We start from the raw sequence: 22,884 nt of genomic DNA, 5'->3' as shown, positions 1-22,884 counted from the left end.
CAGCACAGGGCCCAGAGTGGAGGAAGTGGGCTGAGGCTGGTTTTGAGCTGACTGAGAACCAGAACAGAATGTGCCCTGCAAGGCTAGGGTCTGGGTCACCAATCTGAGGCAGGGGTCTGGGGCCAAGGCTGGAGGGGCAGCAGGGGGCCATGAGCTAGGCTAGGAGAGGGTATAGGGCTTTACAGCAGCTCTAGGTGGCAGCGCCTCTGCAGAAAGGGCTGAGCTCACCTCAGGTGACCCCAAACTCACAGCTGAAGATGAGCATCCTCTGCTCCCCCGCCCCTTTCTCCCTGCAGTCGTTCACTTCGCTCCGCCCCCTGTCTCCTCCTACTTCCTGGTTCCCAGCCTCTGCCCCTCATCCTTTCTCTCTCTCCCCGTTTCTCTTTTCTCTCTCTATTCCTCCCTGAGGCAACTGGGTGAGGGCAGCGGTGGGGCTGGACTCTCACAACGAAGGAATAGCGACCTAGTGTCTCAAAGACAGGGCTGGTGCAGGGTAGGGGCTCCAGAAATTTCGCTGAACAAATAGAGGTCTTGCGTAAGCTCTGCGGGGGCTGGTAGGGAGAGGAGAGCTGCCTGAGTTGAGGGGTGGTGGAGACGGCTCTTCCAGTGAGCCTGGTTTGTCTCCTTATTCTCACCACCCCCGCCCCAGGGGGGATTCTCCCCCTGTATCTCCCAACTCAGAGAAGCCTGGGTTCAACTCCTGTGAAACCCGATCTCCCTGAGTCTCATCTGTGAAATGGGCTGAAAGGTGGGAGAGTCACGAGGCATTTTGTTCTCATTCTCAGGCTGGAAAATGAAGTATGAAAGTAATACTATCTGTTAACATTTATTGAGTACCTACTGTATGCAGGGAGCAAACAGTTTACATGCATTGCCCTAGTCATTGTTGTAACATCTCCATGGGCCATGTTTAATTGTGTGCCCATTTTACAGATGGAGAAATCAGTCACACAGGCTGATGATAGATTTGCAGCCTAAACTGCTGGAGACTAGGGAAGATAGCGTGTGTTGAAGATGTGGGTTTAAGTGAGAGTTTGCTGGAAGAAAGGCAAGGGGACTTGGGAAGTTGCCTGATGGAGGAGAAAGATCACTGGACCAGGAGCATTTGGGACAAGATGGGGAGTGGCCTTGAATGCCAGGCTTGGAATCCTCAGTGTTTCCCTGGTTATGATCCAGCCCTGGGCCCTCAAGTGGATCCTGGGAGTGGAGAGGGTGCGTGGAGAGAGCCTGGGAAGGGCCCCTTCCTCTCCATCCACGCTGGTCTCCCTCCTTCCTGCCCCCCAGCCTGACACATTCCCACCTCTTCCAAGCCTTTGCCCCCCAGTCCCCCAGGACACACACTTAACAAATAAAGAAGCAGGAAACCAAGGACCAGAGAGGTGAAATGGCCTCTTCTCTTGCCCCCAGTTCTGAGGAGTGGAGGAGCCTGGCAGCAGGAGGCCAGGCTCACTCAACAGCCAGGAAGGGGAAGTAGAGCTTTTTATAACTGGGGATAATTAATTGGTTGTTGTCTGTGACTCATTACTCTAATACTGCCAATTAAGGACTTGGTAGGACAGAAGACTGTTCTCAGGCCATCCCCACAGGGTCCCCTGAAGACTGTGTCTGCAAAAGGCAGTGTCAAAACCAGCTTCTCTATAGAGAGGGATATAGGTCAGATGCCTGGAGGAACTTCCCAGCCAGAGACATTGAAAGAGACAGACTACCATAGCCAATTCTTGCACTTCTGTAGTACATTTACCTTTTGAAGGCTGCTATAATCTTAATTGATTTCCTCCAGGAAGAGCAAGGGAGTTATTCAGGCCAAGGGGCTGAGGGCACAGCCTGCACTGACCCCACTCACACCCCCAGGCCTGTGCCTTCTCATCTGTTCCACACCAAACAGTCTTGTCTGGGGTGCCCTGATTACTTATTCAATCAACAAACCTGTCCTGCTACCTGCTCTGGGGTCATAAGTATATCAGACCTGGTTTTCCCCTCCCTTGAAGGGCCGGCCCCCAGGCTTGTGGGGCAACAGACAAGATCAGACACACCCGGACCACCCAGGTTGATCATTTTGGAGGCCTGGGGAAACCCTGGGGGCAGGGAAGGCTTGCCTGAGCTGGCCTCTGGGAGGATCGGCCCCATCTCCGCAGACCGGGGAAGTGTTCAGGGTAGGGGGAACTGTGTGCACAAGAGAGTGTCTTGTGTTCAGGAACTGAAAGGAATTCAGTCCACCGGCTCAGGTGCAGGGACGGGGAAGGGTGCTGCTCAGTGGGCCTGAGCCTGAAGCTGTATTGAGGAGTCTAGGCTTCATCCTGGGCAGCGGGGGCCTGAGCCAGGCTCGGGCTGTGTGAGGAACACTGTGGTCAAATTGTGGAGGATGCTGAGGGCCCTCAGGTGGAGGTGGGAGGGCCAGTGAGGCCTCGGGTGTCTATGTGGGGAGTGAGGAGGTATACACAGGGATGCAGGCTGGGGAGGCATTCCAGAGACACCTAGAAGGTATCAACGGACTGGCTGTGGACTGAGGTGCAGAGGAAGGAGTGTCTGACAGTGAATCCCATCCTCCCATGATGCCCAGCGTGGGTGGATGGAGGCCCATCCTGGAGATGGGAACACATGCTGTGCCCCCGGAGCAAGTGAGAGTACAGCGTTCTCAGTAGAGTCCAGGAATAGCACAGGAAAGGTGGGCAGAACAGACAAATAAGCCTCCCTAACCCCAGTTGCCTGCCTTCTATGATGAGATATGATGAGAGCCCCCCATCACCCTACCCTGGCAGGAAGACACTCGGTGTAGGGAAATCCATCCCCAGCTCCTCTGCCCCTTCCCCTCCATGCTTGTCCACGCCAGCCACCCTGAGCTTCTCCGCATCCCCAGGATAACCTCACCCTTCACAGCACTGGGCCTTTGCTCCTGTCATTCCCTCTGCTTGGAATGCCCTGTCTTTCTCCTCTCTGCCCCTTAAGACTCATTGCAAATCCCCCTCCATGCCCCCAACTTCTGCCAAAAAATAGCCCTCCTCCTTCCTTTCTCTCCTCACTGCTCTCTCTCCCCACCTTCCTCACTCCCCTGGGGTTCCACAGCACGTTGACCTGTGCTGGCCATGTGGATTGTGATTTTTTGTTTCCCACTGGACTCTTTAGGATAGCGTCTGGGCCTGCACACTCCAGGGACCTGACTCAGAGGAGGTCCTCGGACAAGATTTACTGAATGAACAACTGGAAGGAGGATTGAGCATATATGTTCATGAGTGAGTGAGGAAGCGGTTAGGGGATGTGACTGCCATCTTGCTGACCAGGTGGGGCAGCCGGACCCCTAATGAGCTGTCAGAGAATGTAGGCGTACATGTGCGGACGGGTGTGTGCTGTGTTCTTGGTGCTGCCTCCTGTGCTCCTGGTGGTGGTTGGCAGTGGAGGGTGCTGCCTCAGCCAGAGGGACCTCCCAGATCACCCTTGGAGCTGGGATTGGGCTCTGCCAGTGCACAAGAGGGAGGAAGAGATGAGTTTCCCAGCTGGCCCCCACTTTTTGTCCTGTCAGCCATGTGGATTTGTGTCCAGGATATGGAGCTGGAAAGAATGGATCCCACTCAGGAAATCAGGGCAGGCTTCAGGGATGAAGCAGCCTTTGAGATGGGTTCCAGGGTGTGGCTGGATTGAGCCAGATGCCACTGGGCATTCCTGGCAAGGGAGCTGCAGCCTGAACTTGACCCTGCCTCCCAGTGACTGAGTGTGCGATCTCAGGTCAGGCCCAGACCCTCTCTGGGCCTGAGCTTGCTTGTGGGTTAAGTGGAGGTACACATCTATGTCCTACAGATACAATTAGATCATGGATAGGAATGTGCCTCCTGTCTTGTACCAAAGAGACCATTGTTCCAACCCTGCAGAAAACGTGCCCTCCCTACAAACTTTCAAAGTGATGGCTTTCTCTCCTTCAGCGCTTTGAGGAAAAGAGACCCGGCAGGGGTGAGAGAGAGGCCCTCTGAGCTTTATTTTTCCCACTTCTAAAACTGCAGGATTCCTATAAGGATAAGAAACTAGGAGATGATATTATTACATCCACAAGAGAGAGAGAGGAGGGGCTGGTTTGTTGCAGCACGAGGAGGTGGGGATTTATCGCTGCAATAAAGCCATGCTGTCTCTTGCCTTAGGAAACCCCCACACCCTGCCTAGCTCCTCTTGGAATAGCACCAAGGGCACCTGGCATGACCATGTCACGCTCCAGGGGAAGTGGCTAAGTCTTGTTGATGACACTCTATGAACACCTTGAGCAAGGGTGGGGCAGGAGATGGGGCATTACCAGGGGACTATCGCCACCCACCCTGTGACGTGGTCAGGGTCCTATGAAGGGATCTGGGATGGTTCTTCCTAAGGGCCCCTCAGCCCTTCTGCTCATGTCTCCCCAAGGGGCTGATGCCAGCCAAGGGATAGGCTGGGAGAGACAGGGTGCCCCAGGCAGGACTTAATTGCATTCTCCTGCCTAATGAACCACTCTGAGTGCAATGCACCCCAGCAGAAGCAAGGACAGAGGCCTGATTGCCCAGCTCTCTGTAGTCCAGAAAAATAAATCCAGCCTCTTAGGCTGTCAGGAGCCGGCTGGGGGTGGGGATTCTAATCCCTTTCCCTGCTCGGCCCTAATGCTGCAATATCTCTTCAACCTCCCCAGGCCACCACCTCCCCCAAATCTCCCGGATCAGGGCCAGGGTAATCCTGCCATAGCCTGCCCATCTCTCCCTTTTGGGAGCTCCCTGCACCCTTTCCAGCTGACATTTCCCAGGCTTTCCCATGCATCAGTCCCCCCATTTGGAACTTGGTGAAGGTGGAACAGGCTGACCATTGGAAGAGCTGAGGTGCCCAAGATTTGGCTTGCAGGTGGCAGATTCAGGAGTAGGCACTCCTCAGTCTCTCCCTCTTGGTCTCTGTAGGACCGTGTGCTGAGGGTGCAGCTGGGCTCTGGGACCTCAAAGAAGAGCTGGAACCACTGGGGAGAGGGCTTGGCTGAGCAGAAAGGAGCTGTGCCAGGCAGAGCCCGCACAAGGGGGAAAGGGCTGCCTTGGGCCAGGTTGGAAAACCTGGAAACACAACCACAGGCATCTGAGAACTCACTGTGTGGTGAACAAATGTAGAAATTACTACCAGTATCACAAATGATGTAGGGACAGCTGAAGCATCCATTTGGTGAAAGTAAAATTAGATCCCTGCCTTTTACTTCACACCAAAATAAATTCCAGATGGATTAAGATGTATTTTTTTCTATTTTTAAAATTTTTTTCCCATTTTGAAGGCATACATTTGTTGAAAAAATTTAAACAACTTGGAAAGATGTAAAAGAAATTCTAGTCTTCATGCTTTAGAGATAAGGCTTTTAAACCTCTCTCCGCACGCGTGACATCCATATGGAACTATATATAGATGGATGTCGATGGATGGGTGGATTGCAGATTGAAATGTAAGCAATGAAGCCGAGAAATCGTGGGTGTAAAATATTACTTAAATATATGATATTGGGCCACCCTTCTTAAATCCAATACCAAAGGCAAAATGTATAAAGGAAAAGAGGGATAGATTTGACTACATAAAAATTTAAATTTCTACACAGAAAGCATGATAAATAAAATTAATTCAAATGATATATAAGAAAAAATATACAGTGTGTATGAAGGCTAATTCTCTTACATAAGGAAAGCTTTTATAAGCCCATAAAGAGCCAGTTCCCTAAAATAAAGCCTGCTTTGCTCTGTGCCTTCACGCCCTCTGCTCCTTTTCTCTGTCTGGCTTGAGGTTTCCCAACCTTGTTCTCTCAATAAGTCCTTTCCTTCCACTTTGCTGCAGGTGTCTCCTCCTCCAGGAAGGCTTCTAGCTCACCCCTCCTCCTATAACTGACAGTGTTAAGGATCCGGGCTCTGAGCTCCTAAGCAACCTGTGTTTGCCCTGCTCACCACACCAATTCCCAGGAGTGGAGCTATTTGCTGCCAGTCTTGGCTCAGGGTGGCCTGATTTATCTCTGAGTGTCTAAGGGCTCAACACGTGTATGTAGATGACTGGAAGAGAGGGTGGTGAGGATGTAGAGGAGAGACACAGATTTAGTTTGGTACGGGGTGTGAGGTAGGGGTCTAATTACAGTTGTTACCAAATATCCAGATGTCCCAACACCATAAGTTGAATTCCCCATCATTTTTGCACTAATATACTAATGTCCTAATCTCTTGCCCACATTTCCAGGCCATTCTCCTTCTTTAGATCGCAGTATCACCACTTCTTAGTTGGATCTTTAGGAGATGAGGTGAGATAATCTCTGGCATCTTAGTTAACTCTGAAATCCCAGGGTCCCTGCTCTGGCGCAGCCTGTGACTCAAAGTGTGACCTTGGGCAAGGCCCTGTTCCTCTGAGCCTGTTTCCACCTTGGTCAGACAAGGATAATTTACATTTCCTGCTCCTTGTTGCCCCGAGACAGCTGGGGACACTGGAGGTACACAGACCTGGTTGTGAATTGTGGTTCCACCATTATGTGTGCCCTTTGTGACTTTGGGCAAGTCCCTTCCTTCCTCTGTGACTTGGTCTCCTCTGCTTTGCAGAACTGTGGGGATGATGAGATGGAGCAAGTAAAGGGCTCTTAGGATTACCATCCCCACCCACCCCCAATGCCATGGTGAGCTCACACAGGACTCTGTTCCCCACAGCCCGGGATGCAGCCTGTGAGTGAGATTGGGCAGCTACCATGCCAGGGTCTTCTTCCTCCATTGGTGCTGGTTCCCAGGGCCACAGCCTACAGAGCCAGGCCTGGCCTCTGCATCTGGCTGACCATGGCACCCACCCTGGGTTGGGGGAAGGTGATCAACCTGGCTGTCCTCAGCAGCTGGAGAGATGTGGTGTAGAGCAGGGAGGAAAGGTTTGATCACTGTCTTCACATAATTAAAGGGCTGTCAGACGTGAAATGATAATTACAGGAACGATCCTGGATTTGGCGACTTACAACTTACATCTGTAATCGTGCTGGGGCCTGGCAGTCCTCCTGTGAGGTGGTGGTGATGTCATTCTGTGAACAGAGGAGGAAGCTGAGGTCAGAGGTCCTGAGCGATTGGCCTACAGCCACACAGCCGGTGGGAAAAGGGCCTGGGTGAAAATCCAGCTCTTTTGTGTATTCTCCACTCTGTGGTCATTTGACCCCAATATTTCTTACCCTTTGGCTGGCCTTGTTCTGTGTGGTATCAGAGAACCAGCTGCAGGGGAGCAGTGGAGGAGGCAGATTTCAGCTCCACCTCCCGGGGGGCGCATCGGGGGAGGGCAGTAACTCCCTTGCCCGGAAGGTCAGCCTCACCAGACACCGTGCATGGGAGGTTTTAGTGGTTTGGGCAGCATGCCGATACTGTCCCCATTTTACAGAGCAGGAACCTGGGGCGCAGAGAAGGTAAATGTCTTCCCCAAGGTCACTCAGTCGTGGCCAGTCTGGGATTCAAACCCAGTATTGCTGGACTCCCTCAACCCAGCCTTCCGTTGTCAGGCTCCATGTCTTGGAAGGAAGAATTTTGAGTCCACAGAAGGACTAGGCAGCATCTGGAAGGAGAAGCCCCTTCCCAGGAGCCAGTGGAGTAGAGTAGGGTGAGCTCGTGTCCTGGAGGCTGCAGACACGCTCGCTGCCTCAGGGCAAGGGGACAGGCAGGGGAGCTCTGCGATTCTGAAATTCTGTAACATTCAGAGTGATGTGTGCAGACTTCAGACCCCATGTTCTGTTAAGGGACCGAGGGGAGGTGCTCCATAACCTTCAGGATCCCTAGTAGTGGGAGGGGCAGCTGTGTGCATTTTGGCCTGGGGCTGCAGTCTACAGTGGCAGGGGCCTGTAGCCAGTGGCAAAAGGCAGCAGCAGAGCCATCCCACCCCAGTGGCCATGCCCATGCTTCCTGTGTGGGGCTGGGTTTGCGGCTGCAGTCGTGCTCTGTGACTGTATGAGCCCCCGCTGCTAATGAGGTCTTTCTCTATGTTCTTCTCTGAACACAGAGGGCTCTGGGGTGGGAGGGACAGGACAGAGACAAAGAAGGGTGAAGAGAAGACATGACCATCCTCAGGAGACAGTGAGGAGAAGGACTGGCCTTCAGGGAAATTGACCCACAATTGCCCAGATTGCTACGGAGGGGCTCCTGTTTCTGGAGGGTTAGGGTAATAATGGAAGGAGATGCAGCGGCCTCTGGGTTGGAGCCTCCAGGATTCTCCATCACAGCAGCCCCCACCTCAGCCTCCATCCCCTGGGGCAGGAATCAGCATCCTACCCCATCCACAGCCAGGGGCCACTCCTGCCCCAGCTGCTCGCCCTGTCTGGTCCCTCCTTAGGCAGTCTCCAGCACACTCCTCCTGGTGCCTACCCCAGGAGCCAGCTGCTCCCTCAGCCCCAGCCCACTCAGCTTTTCTTCTGCTCCCTGAGGGTAAGTCTGGGGCTTGCACGATGGCCCTGCCCACTGGTGGCCCTTAGCACCCCTCTGTTGCCCTGTCTCACATCCATACCTCCTTCTATCCCTCACGCCATAGGTGACCACCACCTTGTGCCCGGCGTGATGCTGGGCCCAGGAGACATAGAGACAGCTCAGGCCATCCCTGCCCTGAGGGAGCTCGCAGCCCAGTGGGCCACCCTCATTATGCTCCCACCATGTGCCACTTGAAGCCCTTCAGCTCGTTTAACAGCCTCCCTCCGAGGGAAGGGCTGTTATTCCCATTTACAACGAGGAGACCGAGGCTCAGAGGGGCCAAGTGATGTGCTGAGTGGCAGAGCCAGCTCTTTAGAGCCCGTGCTCCTTCCATCTCCACAATTACAATTTGAGGGTCACAGTGGTGGGTGCCAAGAGTCTGTGCAGGATGGTCAGGGAGGGGAGACCTTTTGAGGCCTGGAGGGATGGAAAGACTTCCTGAAGGAGCATCAGGTCTGGCCTAGGGGTCAGAGAGTTGGAGGAGAGAAATCCAGGGAACTAGGCTGGGCCTGGGATCGCCATACTGGGTCCCAGAGGGCAAGGTGGGTTTTGAGGGGAGCTGTTCAGGCTGCCTCCCAAGGGGGCCTGCAGAGTCCAGTCGGTATGCCTGGGTTCAAATCTTATCCCCACTCCTCCCCTACCTGCTGACCCCTCTGACTCCCCTCCACTCACCCGTGTTGAGCCTTTATGCAAATTAGCAAAAAGCACCCCTTTTCTAGGACACGCCCGCCCGCCATGTGCCAGCAAATCGTCATAATATGCACATTGATGGTCACCATGATGTGAGTGGCACTTCTTAGGGGGCAGTGCACAACTTGCTCAGCCATATGTGGTGGCCCTTCTCTGAGCCTCTGTGCAATGGGGGTAGATACCCCTAAATAAACAACCCCTAGTGTTATGCAGACTGTGAGAGATGAAGGAGGGCTGTGGCCGGGGCATTGAGGCAGCGATCACTGCTCCGCGTCTCTGGGAGCAGGGCCAGATTGGCTTGCTAATGGGTGGAGCGGGCAGGCCTCTCTCTGCTGTAATGTGCCCTGACAAGGACCATTAGTGCTATTGGGGCCTCTTTATCAGTGGAGCTGCTCCCCAGGCCACTTCCTCTGGCTACTTCCTCACCTTCCCCTTCCCTTCCTTCCAGCCCCTGCCATTCAGTGTTTTCCTCTGATTGTTCTTAGAGTGACCCCCGCTGCCTGCCTCCCTCTGTGCTGGGGCCTCTTCATCCCCATCTACAGGCTCACTGTGGCCTCCGGCTTCAGCTCCCAGGGCTTTAATCCCTAGGTTGCCCCAACCCCAGCTCATGCGCTAGTTCTGATCATGGGGTTCCTGGCTCCTTGTTGCTTAGGCCCTGCCTGCATTCCTTCCATGCCTGGATGCCTCACCCCCAACCACTGCCAGCTCTGGTCTTGGCTGGTTCCCAGGAGTGGGAGGTGCAGCCCCTCATTCCTGCCCTGCCTTGCTCCACTGTAAGGATCTGGACACTTGAGGACAATGGCCTTTAGGGCATAGGACCCTGGCTGCCATGGGCCCTCCCGGCCCCTGTGGTCTTCCTGGCCCCCTGTCAGCCTTGCCCCCGGGCCCTGCATCACCCCGGTCACAGGACGTCTTCCCAGCGCCTACAGCAGGTGCTTTACCTTCCCGCCTCCAGGCTACTTGCCTGGGACCAGACCCATCCTAGGCCGAGGCTCACCCCTCGCCTAGGTCCCTCTCAGAACCTTCTCTGCTGGTCAGAGGCACACAGGCCTTGCCCCTGAGGAGGCAAAGTGGTCTCTGTGGACAGACAGCCATCTAACACTGCCAGCGTGGGCTCTATAGAAGACTAGGTACTTTTTTGTGGGAACTGGGTGTTAAGCCTCAGGGAGATCTCTCCTGGGTGGGTGTACTCATGCCAGGGTAGGAGAAAGGGTGTTTCCTCACCTATCATTTCATTATCAAATCTTTCTCAAGTTCCTGTGCCATCTGGAACACGAAAACTGCCCAGACCTCAAGGCATTTATGTATAGCAGGGAGACCGACATGTATAGAGACAGTTCTAGAACTGTGGGGTCTGAGCCATAGGTGAGATGGCTGCATTGGTTACGGAGCTCTGAGGAGATGGGATTCACCCTGTGAGACAGGGGAGTCTTCAGGGAGGAGGCGCTCTGGAAGGAGTAGTTTGCCTCATGGAGCAGAGAAAGGTTGCTTTCTAGATGGAGGCTCCAGCTGTGTGAAGGCTTGGGGTCTGAAGAGCCTGTTTGGGGAACCGTATGTAATTCTGTGCATGGGGCATAAAGCACAGAGCTGGCCTGGGCCAGACAGAGTGGGCCCTGACATCTACTGAGAAGCTCTTGCCAGTGGGACTCTCAAGCTGGGGTATGACGTGACCAGATGGGTGTCAGTCTAAAGACATGGTTCACCCTTTGGGAGACTCAGATGTTTAAGCTGGCCTGGGACTCACCAGCTGCACTCTGCAGGAAATGAAGGCTGTTATGAGCAAATAAGAATTTGAGGTGGCAAGAGGGATTCTGAGAAGGACTAGTCCTAGGGTGCTGGCTGGAGGGTGGTGGAGAGACGGTCATGTGCAGACCCAGACTGCCTCCATGGGAGGCAGGACTGAGTCTAGGGACTCAGCCATTCTCTGGGTGGCAGCTCCTAGGGTTCGATTGCTCTAGAAGGGCACATGTCCTGCCCTGCTCCTAGCCAGGGTTTCCCTATTCCTGACCAAGGCTGGGCTTTGCTGTGCCTGGAACTGGAGCTTGTGCCATTCTGTGTCCAGCTGGGGCAGACACAAGTGGCTTACTCTCTGAGAAGCCACCACCTCCCCAAGCCTAAACCTGCTAGAAATACTGGGCCTCAGGGTGTCGTCACCTTTGCATCTCTGTTTATGTACAAAGTGAGGCTAAGCAAGGCAGTCAGGCTCTGCACATGACAAGGAGTGGTGGCAGCTGCTCACCCAAACATGAGTCGCCCAACTGGAGTGACCCACCTGGGGCAGGAGGGTCACCCAGGCACCAGCCCTCTTGCCCAGGGCAAGGCACGGAGCAGGCCCTTAGTGGGTATGGAGTCATGGACCATTAGGGTGTGAAGGCCTTTCCTACGTTCTGGAGAGGCAGAGGATGTCACAGATACACTGGTAGTGTGCTGAGTGCTCACCAAGCCACCTGACTTGTATTATCTCATTTAATTCTCCATCAGCCCCATGGCATAAGTACTAGTATTGCCCTCATTTCATAGAGGTGAAAACTGAGTCACAGAAAGAATGAGTACTTTGCCCAGAGTTACACAGCTTGTAAGTGGTGACAGGGATCTGAGGTTCCTGGGCAGACTGATGGTATCTTTGCATGGTGTGGGATGGAAGGATTCTGGACAGTGAGAAGACTTTCCCTCCTTCCTGCCCAATCCTGCATGTGGTCATAAAGTACTAGTAGAGTGGAAGTCGGCTCAGTCTCCGTCCTTGCAGAACCCACACTTGTCTGGGGGACACAGTGAGCAGGTCATGGTGTGCAGAGCATGAGTTTAGACAGAGGGATGCCGATGCTGCGGGCGCACCGCGGCAGGCACGAGGGTAGCAGGGTGAATCCAGGGAGGCTTCACAGAAGCAGTGATATTTGAGCTGACTTGAAAGGTGAGTGGGAATGTTCAGGGAACAAGCCCAGAGGCAGTGGCCCTTCCAGGTTGCAGGAACTGGTTGTGTAGGTCGAAGCTGGAGAGGTCAGGGGGCCACACTCCTGCTTGGCTATCAGTAAGGAGCCATGAAGAGGTTAAACTGGGATGGTTTAGAAACACAGCAGGGAGCTCAGACGTAGGGCTGCCTCTGTGACTTCACACCCTCAGGGGAAATGTAGTCTTGGTTCTTCCTCACACTGACCTCCCCTCAAGGGCTGTTGACTTGTTCTGATGATCTCAGCAGTTTCCCGGGATGCAGGATATTCCAAGCTTTTTGTGCTTCCAAGATAAGGGGACGGATGAAAGCAGGGAGAAATTGGAGGGCCAGGAGGAAGTGCCTGCAGACGCCTGAGCTGGCCCCTCAGGAAACAGCAGTGGTGGTGTCAGTGTCCCCCGCCACCCCACTTCCACCTGGCTGGAGACAGGGGTATCTGGCCCAGTGGAGGCAGCAGAACATGGCACTTCTGTACTTCTTCCTTAATCCTCTGCTAACTTGCTGTGTGACCTGGGCAAGTCACTTGGCCTCTCTGGGCCTCAGTGTTTTTCTCGGTAGCACGGGGTAGAGGTGGAGAAGAAGAGTGCCTGCTTTGTAGGCATGTGTGTGAGGGATGTGACTTCACAGACTGCCGATCACTGTGCCAGCGCCAAGGGAGCCATCCCCAGAATAGGGAGAGCAGTACATGATGGAAAGGCTGCAGGCCACAGTGAAAAGAGCACAGCCCCAGGCGGGCAGGCCCTGACTGCCCCTGGCTCTCCACCTTTCTGTGACTTTGGGCTTGGTGATGGTGGACAGGTCACTTCCCCTCTCTGAACCTCAGTTTTTCCCAGGGTAAAGAGGGCAGGAATTCCTGCCTGGCAGGTTTGGCTACAAAGTGGGAGGGAGGGGGACACATTCTGGTGGGAGGCAGCCTAAGGGGCTGGCCCCTGACCCACTTAATCCCCTCCTCCTCTGCTCTTCCAGTGGGAGCGCCTCTGGTTCCTGCTCCTCACCTTCACCTTTGGCCTCACGCTCACCTGGCTTTACTTCTGGTGGGAAGTCCACAATGACTATGATGAATTCAACTGGTGAGTAGGGGCAGTGGGTGGGGGAGGAAGGGGCCCGGAGCTGGGTATCCAGTAGCTGGGACCTGGGGGCTGGAGTTAGAGCCTGTCTCCCAGGTTGGCCCTCTGAGCTCTGCCACCAGCTCTCTGTGTGGCCCTGGGCAGGGCCTACTCCCTGGGAGCCTCTGTCCTGCTCACCTCCAGAGCTTTGGTGAGGAGGCTGGTGTGGGACTATAGTGGGAAGTGCCAGAGGTATGGGTGAGGATTGTATCGCAGACTAGCAAGAAAGAGGAGGAGGAAACAGAGAGATCCATGCCCCGAGGGGAGTCCTACTGCGAACTCAGGGAAAGCTTCCTGGAGGAGGAGGCATGGGAACTGGGCCTTAAAGAATGGCTGGGATTGAAACCTGGGGAACTTTAGCTGCTAGTCTTGGAGACCCCTTGGTGCTTGCATTGATGATTCAGCCTGCATTCCTGGCCTCCTGAAGAGGTGGAGGGGAGCCTCAAAGAACAAAGGCTTACAGGAGCCAAAGCCCACTGGGGAGACACAGGGCATTCCTTCCCAGTGCTGTGACCATGGACAATAGGAACATAAGGCTGGGCCAGGGCTCAACCGGGGCAGGGGCCTCTGGTTACCCCCTTTGTATACAAGAAATCTACAGCTCAGAGAGACCAAGGTCTCTGCAGAGGAGATAGCCCTGGATCCTAGGCCTCCTAACTCCCTTAGCTAGGCCCTGGGCAGGGCTGGCAGATGAGTTTGGGGACAGCTCAAGGTCCTTTGTGGGTACCTCAGATCCAAAAGCAGGGCTGTCTGAGCCACTTACCTGGGTACAGGAGGGGCACCTGTTTTTTCCTCTTCGCCATTCCATCGCCTGCCTTTTGCTAAGCAGTGGAGAGGTCATGGGAGGAGGGCAAGGACCCAGGGTTCTATTGACAGATAAGGAAACAGGCCCAGGTCACACAGCCAGTTGGGGACAGCTGGGGCTTGGAAGCCTGGCTCCTCACTCCCCATCCATTGCTGTTCCTTCCTTTTGATCAGATGTTCAGGTCAGCGTGGCGATGAGCAAGTCTCTGGTGCTCTCTAAGCCTCTCCTTCTGTAAAATGGGGTAACTCTGACCTCATCAGGTCTTTCTGAGGATGAACTGAGATGATGGACACAACAGGGCTCAAAGCTCTACCTAAACATGAGGGCTGCTTCCTAGGAGACCACATCTCTAGCCGGAAGGCAGCATGATGTTAGCATTTGGGATTTTCAGGACCCTGGGCTTCTGACAGGCTGTGGTGTTAGGATTCTGTGATGATCCTGGGACTCTGCTCATGGAGCTGGGTGTCCACTTTTCCCCGTATGGCACCAGGCTGTGCCTCTCTTATTAATGAGCACAATCAAGAATATGCTGCGGTCCCACCCCTGCCCTGCGGCAGCCAAGCAAGATGAGCCGGAGCCCTGGCAGAGTCCCAGAGGTGGCCTCTGGCCTTTATTAAATGCCATAAATCAATTATTCATCTTTGCAGATGTCCAAAGCATGGGCACTGTCATGAGTAAATGGGAACGTTCCCTACTGGCCCTCAACTGCAGACCCAGACAGTTCCTCGGAACTGGAGTCTGCTGCCTAGAAGATCATCAAGTCTACCCCCATCATGTACAGATGGGGAAATGGAGGCCCAGAGAGGGTGAAGACTCATTCATGGTCACACAACCAGTTAGTGCCAAAAACATGAATTGAGGACAGACTGAAGAGACCAAGGCTTAGAGAGGTTAAGTAGCCTTTCCAGCGTCACACAGCAAGAAGCAGACGGATCTGGGACCGGGACTTCAGCCTGCCTGACTGTGTCATGTCCATGGAGCTACCCACTCTACCCAGAGAGTGAGCTCCCTGTCACTGGGAGTTTCAAGCAGAGGATGGGTTCCCGCCCTGTTGGGGAGGTGGCAAGGGGAGGCCTGCCTGGCACTTAGGGATGCCTGGAGACCTGCAGCTCCTTCAGCCTGTCGCCTCAGTTTCTTGGAGTCAGTGCTGGGGTTCAGGATGCGCCGGCCCAGTTCTGATGGTCTCAAGAGTCTCTGGGGACCGGGCACAATGACTCATGCCTGTAATCTCAGCACGTTGGGAGGCCAAGGCAGGCAGATCATGTGAGTCCAGGTGTTCAAGACCAGCCTGGACAACATGAAAAAACCCCATCTCTGCAAAAACTACAAAAAATTAGCCAGGTGTGGTGGCATATGCCTGTGGTCCCAGCTACTCGGGAGGCTGAGGTGGGAAGATTGCTTGAGCCTGGGAGGTGGAGGTTGCAGTGCAGTGAGCCGAGATCACATTTTACCCCATTCTGTAAAATGGGGTAACTCTAACCTCATCAGGTCTTTCTGAGGATGCAATGAGATGATGAACATAAGAGGGCTCAAAGCTCTACCTAAACATGAGGGTTGCTTCCTGGGAGACCACATCTCTAGCTGGGAGACCACTGTACTCCAGGCTGGGCAACAGAGTGAGACTCTGTCTCAAAAAAAAAAAGAATCTCTGGGAATAATTCAATTCATACAGTAAGAGGATGTGAGTGACAGCTGGGGATCAGCACTGGATGAGGAGGGCCGGGGAGGGCCGTCTTGGCTGTTGCTGTCCTCAAGGACTCCCTGCTAAAAGTGGTCACACTTGAGAGACAAATGGAACCAGAACATCTTTCAGGAATAGTTATCAGGAGCAAGTCTTGCCCCTCTTCAGGCCTCAGTTTCCCAACTGTATGGTAAGGTGAGTGCATTCAGTGATCTGCCAGGCAGTAGATTTTCCCCTGGACTCTGAGGATGAGGGCCAGGGAGGGCAGATGCCCCATGGGTTCCTCCTGGTGTCCCTTCCCAGCTGTCTGGCAAGGTCCCAGATGACAGCAGGCTGAAGCTGCCCAGCGCTCAGATTTTCTAATGACCTTGAACAAGTTGCTGCCTCTTTTGAGCCTCAGTTTCCCCCTTTGTACAAGGAGGATGTGAGTAGTTCATTCTTTTTTTTTTTTTTTTTTTTTTTTTGAGACAGTCTCGCTCTGTCACCCAGGCTGGAGTGCAGTGGTATGATCTCAGCTCACTGCAAGCTCCGCCTCCCAGGTTCACGCCATTCTCCTGCCTCAGCCTCCCAAGTAGCTGGAACTACAGGTGCCTGCCACCGCTCCTGGCTAATTTTTTGTATTTTTAGTAGAGACGGGGTTTCACCGTGGTCTTGATCTCCTGACCTCGTGATCTGCCCGCCTCAGCCTCCCAAAGTGCTGGGATTAGAGGCGTGAGCCACCACGCCCAGACAGATGTGGGTAGTTCATTCTTTCTGGAGAGCATCTAAGCAGTATCTATCATGCCCCTTAAAAATTTCAATCCCACCAGCCACAGTGGTATGTGCCTATAGTCCCAGGTACTGGGGAGGCTGAGATGGGAGGATTGCTTGAGCCCAGGAATTCAAGTTCACCCTGGGCAACATAGCAAGACCCTGTCTCAAAAAAAAAAAAAAAAATCATTCTCTTTGACCCTATAATTGTATCTGTAGGAATCTATCCTAAGGAAGTAATCAAAAATACAGAAAGATATGTATAAAAATTTCATTTGTATGTTAATTTATAATTGTGAAGAATTAGAAACTATTTCATGCCACTAATAGGAAGCTGGCTACATATGGTACATTAATTCAGTGGAAAACCACGTGGCTATTTTAAAAATCACATTTTCTCAGGATTTTTACTGGCATAAGTAAATGCTTGTGTTGAGAAGACAGTTGGCCAGGTGTGGTGGCTCACGCCTATAATCCCAGCACTCTGGGAGGCTGAGGTAGGAGGATCACCTGAGCTCAGGAGTTTGAGATCAGCCTGGGAAACATGGCAAGACCCTGCCTCAACAAAAAATACAAAAAAAATTAGCCCGATATTTTGGTGGGTGCCTACGGTCCCAGCTGAGGTAGGAGGATTGCTTGAGCCCAGGAGGTCAAAGCTTCAGTGAGCCATGTTCGCATCCCTGCACTCCAGCCTCAGTGACAGAGACCCTGTCTCAAACAAACAAACAAAAACAAAGAGAGTTTATTGAGTAGTTACCATGCATCTCACCTCACTTCATCCTCATGAGACCCCATGAAAGGCACTTTTTAATTATTTTTTATTTTTTATTTTTATTTATTTATTTATTTATTTATTTATTTATTTATTTATTTTGAGACACAGTCTTGCACTGTCGCCCAGGCTGGAGTATAGTACTGCAATCTCTGCTCATTGCAAGCTCTGCCTCCCAGGTTCACCCCATTCTCCTGCCTCGGCCTCCCGAGTAGCTGGGACTACAGACGCCTGCCACAACGCCTGGCTAATTTTTTGTATTTTTAGTAGAGATGGGGTTTCACCATGTTAGCCAGGATGGTCTTGATCTCGTGACCTCGTGATCTGCCCACCTCGGCCTCCCAAAGTGCTGGGATTACAGGCGTGAGCCACCGCACCTGGCCGAAAGGCACTTTTTTGTTTGTTTGTTTGTTTGTTTGTTTGAGACGGAATCTCGCTCTGTCCCCCAGGATGGAGTGCAGTGGCACGATCTCGGCTCACTGCAAGCTCCGCCTCCCAGCTTCACGCCATGCTCCTGCCTCAGCCTCCCAAGTATTTGGGACTACAGGCGCCCACCACCACGCCCGGCTGATTTTTTTTATATTTTTAGTAGAGACAGGGTTTCACCGTGTTAGCTAGGATGGTCTCGATCTCCTGACCTCGTGATCCGCCCGCCTCAGCCTCCCAAAGTGCTGGGATTACAGGCGTGAGCCACCACGCCTGGCTTCAAAAGGCACTTTCTTATCCCCATCCTATAGGTGAGGAAACTAAGGCTCAGAGAAGTCAAGTATTACATTCGATCAATTCTAAGACCCCCAATTTTCACATCTTAACATTGAAGTTGAGATGACAGTGACAATCGATGGCATCTTAGAATCAGTGAAGCCTGTCCTCCACAAGGTCCTACAAGACAGTGAAAAGCAGAGACGAGAGGGGATTTGAATCCAGCCTGTGTGCCTCACTCCAAAGCCTGTGCTCCTGACCGTGTTGCTTTGTGCAGCGGGGTCCTGGCTTTGCTGTTTATACAAACATATAGGCATGGGGGCGGGGGAACCCACAGGAGGAAGATCCAGCACAGCCTTGGTAATGATTACTTCTGGCCAATAGGATTATGGGGCATTATTTTCTCCTTTACATTTCTTGGTCCCCGGGTGGCTGCCATGAGCAGGCATGGTAGAGCATCAGGCAGATGCTGAGCCTTATTGCTGGGTGGGCACGGCCTGGTCACTGAGCCCAGCCTGTCGTCTGTGTGGAGGCTCAGACCATCCTGATTCCTGGGCCAGGTAGTGGCCTGGTGGAGGTCTGACCCCTGCCCCCTCTCCTCCTGGCAGGTACCTCTACAACCGCATGGGCTACTGGAGCGACTGGCCCGTGCCCATCCTTGTGACCACAGCTGCTGCCTTCGCATACATCGCTGGCCTCCTGGTACATGGGGCTGTTTCGGAGGGCAGGTGGCCCTGCTCCCAGGGGAAGGGATACTGGCCCTGTGCTGGGCTGATGGAGGGTCCCACCCTGGTATAAAGGGGAAAGCTGTATTTATAGGAATATTGTATTTGTAGGAATCTATCCTAAGGAAGTAATCAAAAATACAGAAAGATATGTATAACATTTTCATTTTTATCTTAATTTATAATAGCGACTAATCAGAAGCTATTTCATGCCACTAGTAGGAAGTTAGCTACATATGGCACATTAATTCAGATTTTGCCCAGGGCCTCTCGGGCTGCTGCACCTGAGGCCTGGGTCCCCCAAAGCAGAAGGTCCTCTTGCTTTTGCCCGTCTCTCTAGGCTGCCCCTTCCTGGAATGTTTGCCCTGGACCCAGTGAGAGCTGTCCTGGCCGAGAGGGCCCACTGCAGGCTTCCTCTTCCAGGAGCCTCTGCTTCAGGCTCTTGCTCCCGATATTCCACTCACTGAGATGCAGGTGGATCCCCCATGCTGGACTGGGGGCTCCTTGGGGACAGGCTCAAGTCTGTTTCAGAATCCCGGGGACTAGAACTCCCAAAATGTTTGATGAATGAAGTTGAGTGGTCCAAGTACAGCAGCACCCAGTGACCTCTTGATGGGGAATCACACAGAGGAAGAGCCTAGAGGCCTGGAATCATCTGGGAGGAGGCCAGGCTCAGGCTGGCTAGTCTGGGCTGGGCTGGGGAGGGCAGCGCATTCCCATCGCCTGGAGGAAGGTTCGCTGCCTCTGCCCAGGGTCAGGCCCAGAGCCGCAGTGGGGAGCAGGGTGTCTGAGAAACTGGCAAAGCCTTCCCGCCCACACGGGCCTGACAATCACCCTGTGGGTCCCTCCTCAGGTCCTGGCACTATGTCACATTGCCGTGGGGCAGCAGATGAACCTGCACTGGCTGCACAAGGTAAGGGCCGCCTCGGCCGGGGCTGGGAGAGAGCAAGGGAAGCTGGAGGCAGCAGCAGCAGCAGAGGAAGGGCCTGGCCACCATGTCCCTCCCCTGGATCGCCGTTAGAATTGTTCTCATAGCTAAGGCTGAGCACTCACTATGCGCCAAGCACTTTTCTCACAACCTCACCCGTCTTCATTCACTTAACCCTTACAGCAACCTTGTGATGTAGGTACTGTTATCATTCCATTTTGTGGTTGGGGAAACTGAAGTACAAAGAGGTTAAGTGACTTGCCTAAGGTCTCCCAGTTTAAACGTGGAAGATCCAGGGTCCCATAGTCATGTGATTAACCAGCAGAGCTCACAGCTCATACTGTGGCACCCACCCTCTGGGGGCCCTGCCTCGGGTCTCACCTGCCTCTTCCTTCTTTGGTGAGCTCTTTTGAAAACCCTGATCTGGCGATGGCATTCCCCAACTTAAAGCCTTTCCACCACTCCCACCGCTCCCAGGATGACCCAAACTTCCCTACCTGGCATGATCTGGCCCCTGCTGATCTCCCAACCCATCATGGGACAGTCACCCTCAGCTTCTGCTACATGAGACATCTCATGCTCTCCCAGCATGTCTGCCTCCTTCCCCCGTTTAGCACTTTGCTCTTGCCCTCCCTTTTTCTCTCGGACCCCTTCCTCAGTACCTCCCCTACATACACAGGATTCTCTCCCGGGACTTCCTCAGCCCCTGCAGCCTCCCCTGCTACATGTCTGAACAGCTGTGTTTTTGTGTTTTCAGTATTCGTCTGGCTCCCTGACCCCGACCCACCCAGTCAAGGTGCTCTTTGCAGGCCAGAGTTAACCTCCATCTCCCTGTTCCCAGTGCCCCCCCTCAGGGCTGGGCCCAAAGCAGACAGGCTTCACCCATTCTGGAGCCTTAACTCTCTGCCTTACGTCCGTTGCAGGCATAGTGCTGAAGTGTGTTTCTGATGCCTGGCCTTCTTGGGGCCCTGGTGGGCACAGAGTGGTACCGAGCTGACCAAGGCAGAGCCCCTCCCTCCCAGGAACATCTGGATCGTCTCCCTTTCCCCAGAGCCTGGCTCCCCGTGGGCCTGCCATTTAGGAAAGGGCAGAAATGTTCAGAAACTACCATGAGCCCATGAGATGGGGCCAGAATGACTCCAAGGGGAGGGTCTCACTTCTAGCTAGAAGACGGATGTGGAATAGGAAAGGAAGAGGGGACGGCATGAGCCTGGGTTGGGCTGTGTGGAGTGGGAGGTGCCTGTGAGCATCCAGGGAGGCACCGAGGCCGGTTTGTTACACGGGCCTGGAGCTTGGGAGTCAGACCCCAGAGACTGAAGTCTTAGAGTGATAGGAGCCGTGAGCAGCCCCTGGTCCCCCCACCTTCCTCCTGCCCTCACTCTACTCACAGGCCTCCTCTGGGCTTCCACTATCCCCTCTGTGAGGGAGTTTCTTCTCCTGGCTGCAAAGCTGGCATTTGAAAGAACTGCACCAGATGGCACCCCGGGTGGGGCTGGCACATGCTGTGGTCACCTTCTGGGGCCATGCCTGGCTCTCAGCAGGTAAGGTCACACCTGCTTGATTCTAGTGGAGAGGCCTATAGAGCCGCTGAGCCAGCTGGAGCTGGCAGATCAATGCAAGGAAGCAGATCCCATTGTCCATGCTGGTGCCAGCTCCCAGGGTGCCTTCCTCTGCCCTCTGCCCCCTATGTGAGATCGCAGCATGAGCAGGGTCCTTCCAGGTGGAGCTGACCCAGAGCTGGACCCGCCCCACCAGGAGGGAGTTCCCCAGAGCTCAGAGTGTTCCAGCAGGGCCTGGAAATTCTCTTCTGTTTCCAAATTCTGTCATTTGATTCTAAAATTCTAAGGACTCTTTATTCTTTATTGTTTGCTTTAATTAATTTTTGACCATGTAATACATCGACATGATTCAAAATACAAAAAGCACAAAAAAGTATACAAAGAAAGTCTCCTCACTATCTTTCCAGACAGATTTTAAGCACATGCACATGTACATATGCATTTCCTTTTTCTTTTTTCTTTAAACACAAACAGTCGCCTACTCCACCCTCTGTTCCGCACCTTAACAGAATTCTTGGAGCTCCTTCTTCACTGCATTAAAGCATCCCTGTTGGTATCCATCCCTTGCTCCTGCTCCCTGGTCTGGATATTCCCTGATTCCCTAGGTGTCTAGCCAGTTCCCTGTTGATAGACCGGATTGACATCCCAGCTGCTTTCTGTCTTTTGCCAGGACGATGTGGTGGTGACCTGGGAGAGGAATTTCTGGGTGAAGAATGTGTACTTTCATCATTTTGATCTTGCCAAATGGCCTCCTTGCCAAGTGCCTCCGATTCATGCTCTCTTAGCAATGGATAGTTGTTCTATAAAAACACCCTTGCCCATAAAGCATCAGCTGATTTATTGGCTTTTGTCAGCCTGATGGGTGAAAAGTGGTACCTTGCTGTAGTTGTCATTTGCATTTCCCTTCGGGTGAGTTAGATTCGGCATTTTTCACATGTTTGAGTAACTTGTGTTTTCTTTTCTATAAAACTGTCTCTTCATATCTTTTGCCATTTTTGCCATTGCTTTTTGCTTATTCATTTGCAGGAACTCTTTATAGATGTGGGAAATTAGCCATTTGGCTAACAAACTGCAAATAATTCTTCCTAGTTTGTCATTCATCCTTGGACTTTGCTCATTGCGTTTTTACCATGGGGATATATATTTTTTTATTCTTACATACTTGAATCTGTCATCTCTTGATGACTCCTTGGTTTTGTGTCAGACTCAGAAAGGTCTTTCCCACTCCAAGATTATAAAAATTTTTCTATGGTGTCACTTGGTAATTATATATTTCCACGTTTTTAACATTTAATTTTTTCTCTTTTTGGAAGCTATTTTGGGGTATAGTGTGATCTTACTCTGTTCTTTTTAGATGGCTCCCAACGTTCCCAACTCTCTCTACTGAGAATTTGTCCTTTATTCATTTGAGATGCTATTTTTATCATATACTAAATTTTCTTTATGTATTTGGATCTATTTCTGAATTTTTTGCTTATTTTCATTTATCTATCTGGTCTTACATCAGCAACATAGCACTCTAAAGACCACAGTTTTATAGTATGTTTGTATTTTTTTTTTTTAGAGACAGACTTGCTGTGTCGCCCAGGCTGGAGTGCAGTGGCACGATCTCGGCTCACTGCAAGCTCCACCTCCTGGGTTCACCCCATTCTCCTGCCTCAGCCTCCCGAGTAGCTGGGACTACAGGCACCGGCCACCAGCCCAGCTAATTTTTTTGTATTTTTAGTAGAGACGAGGTTTCACCGTGTTAGCTAGGGTGGTCTCGATCTCCTGACCTCGTGATCCGC

At 52.8% G+C, this 22,884-nt stretch overlaps 1 protein-coding gene across 43 annotated transcripts in view; it reads left to right on the top strand.

Annotated features, from left to right (window-relative positions):
* GDPD5 (glycerophosphodiester phosphodiesterase domain containing 5) overlaps nt 1-22,884 on the top strand; it is a 91,822-nt gene that overhangs the window by 50,194 nt on the left and 18,744 nt on the right. For 31 of the 43 annotated variants that reach the window (XR_010147615.1, XR_010147614.1, XM_063784318.1 and 28 more), the window contains 3 exons: nt 13,036-13,139; nt 18,494-18,587; nt 19,464-19,523. Coding sequence is in view for 41 of the 43 variants with exons in the window: in XM_063784318.1 (XP_063640388.1) it covers nt 13,036-13,139; nt 18,494-18,587; nt 19,464-19,523 (258 nt within the window). In the remaining 2 variants the exon portion in view is untranslated. Of the gene's footprint in view, nt 1-6,198; nt 6,260-13,035; nt 13,140-18,493; nt 18,588-19,463; nt 19,524-22,884 lie in introns of those variants that run through there. The other 12 variants (XM_063784334.1, XM_063784329.1, XM_063784335.1 and 9 more) reach the window with 4 other exon arrangements.

This window comes from Pan troglodytes, chromosome 9, assembly GCF_028858775.2.
Source record: "Pan troglodytes isolate AG18354 chromosome 9, NHGRI_mPanTro3-v2.0_pri, whole genome shotgun sequence".
Taxonomy (NCBI): domain Eukaryota; kingdom Metazoa; phylum Chordata; class Mammalia; order Primates; family Hominidae; genus Pan; species Pan troglodytes.
This window is presented reverse-complemented; position numbering and strand designations above follow the sequence as displayed.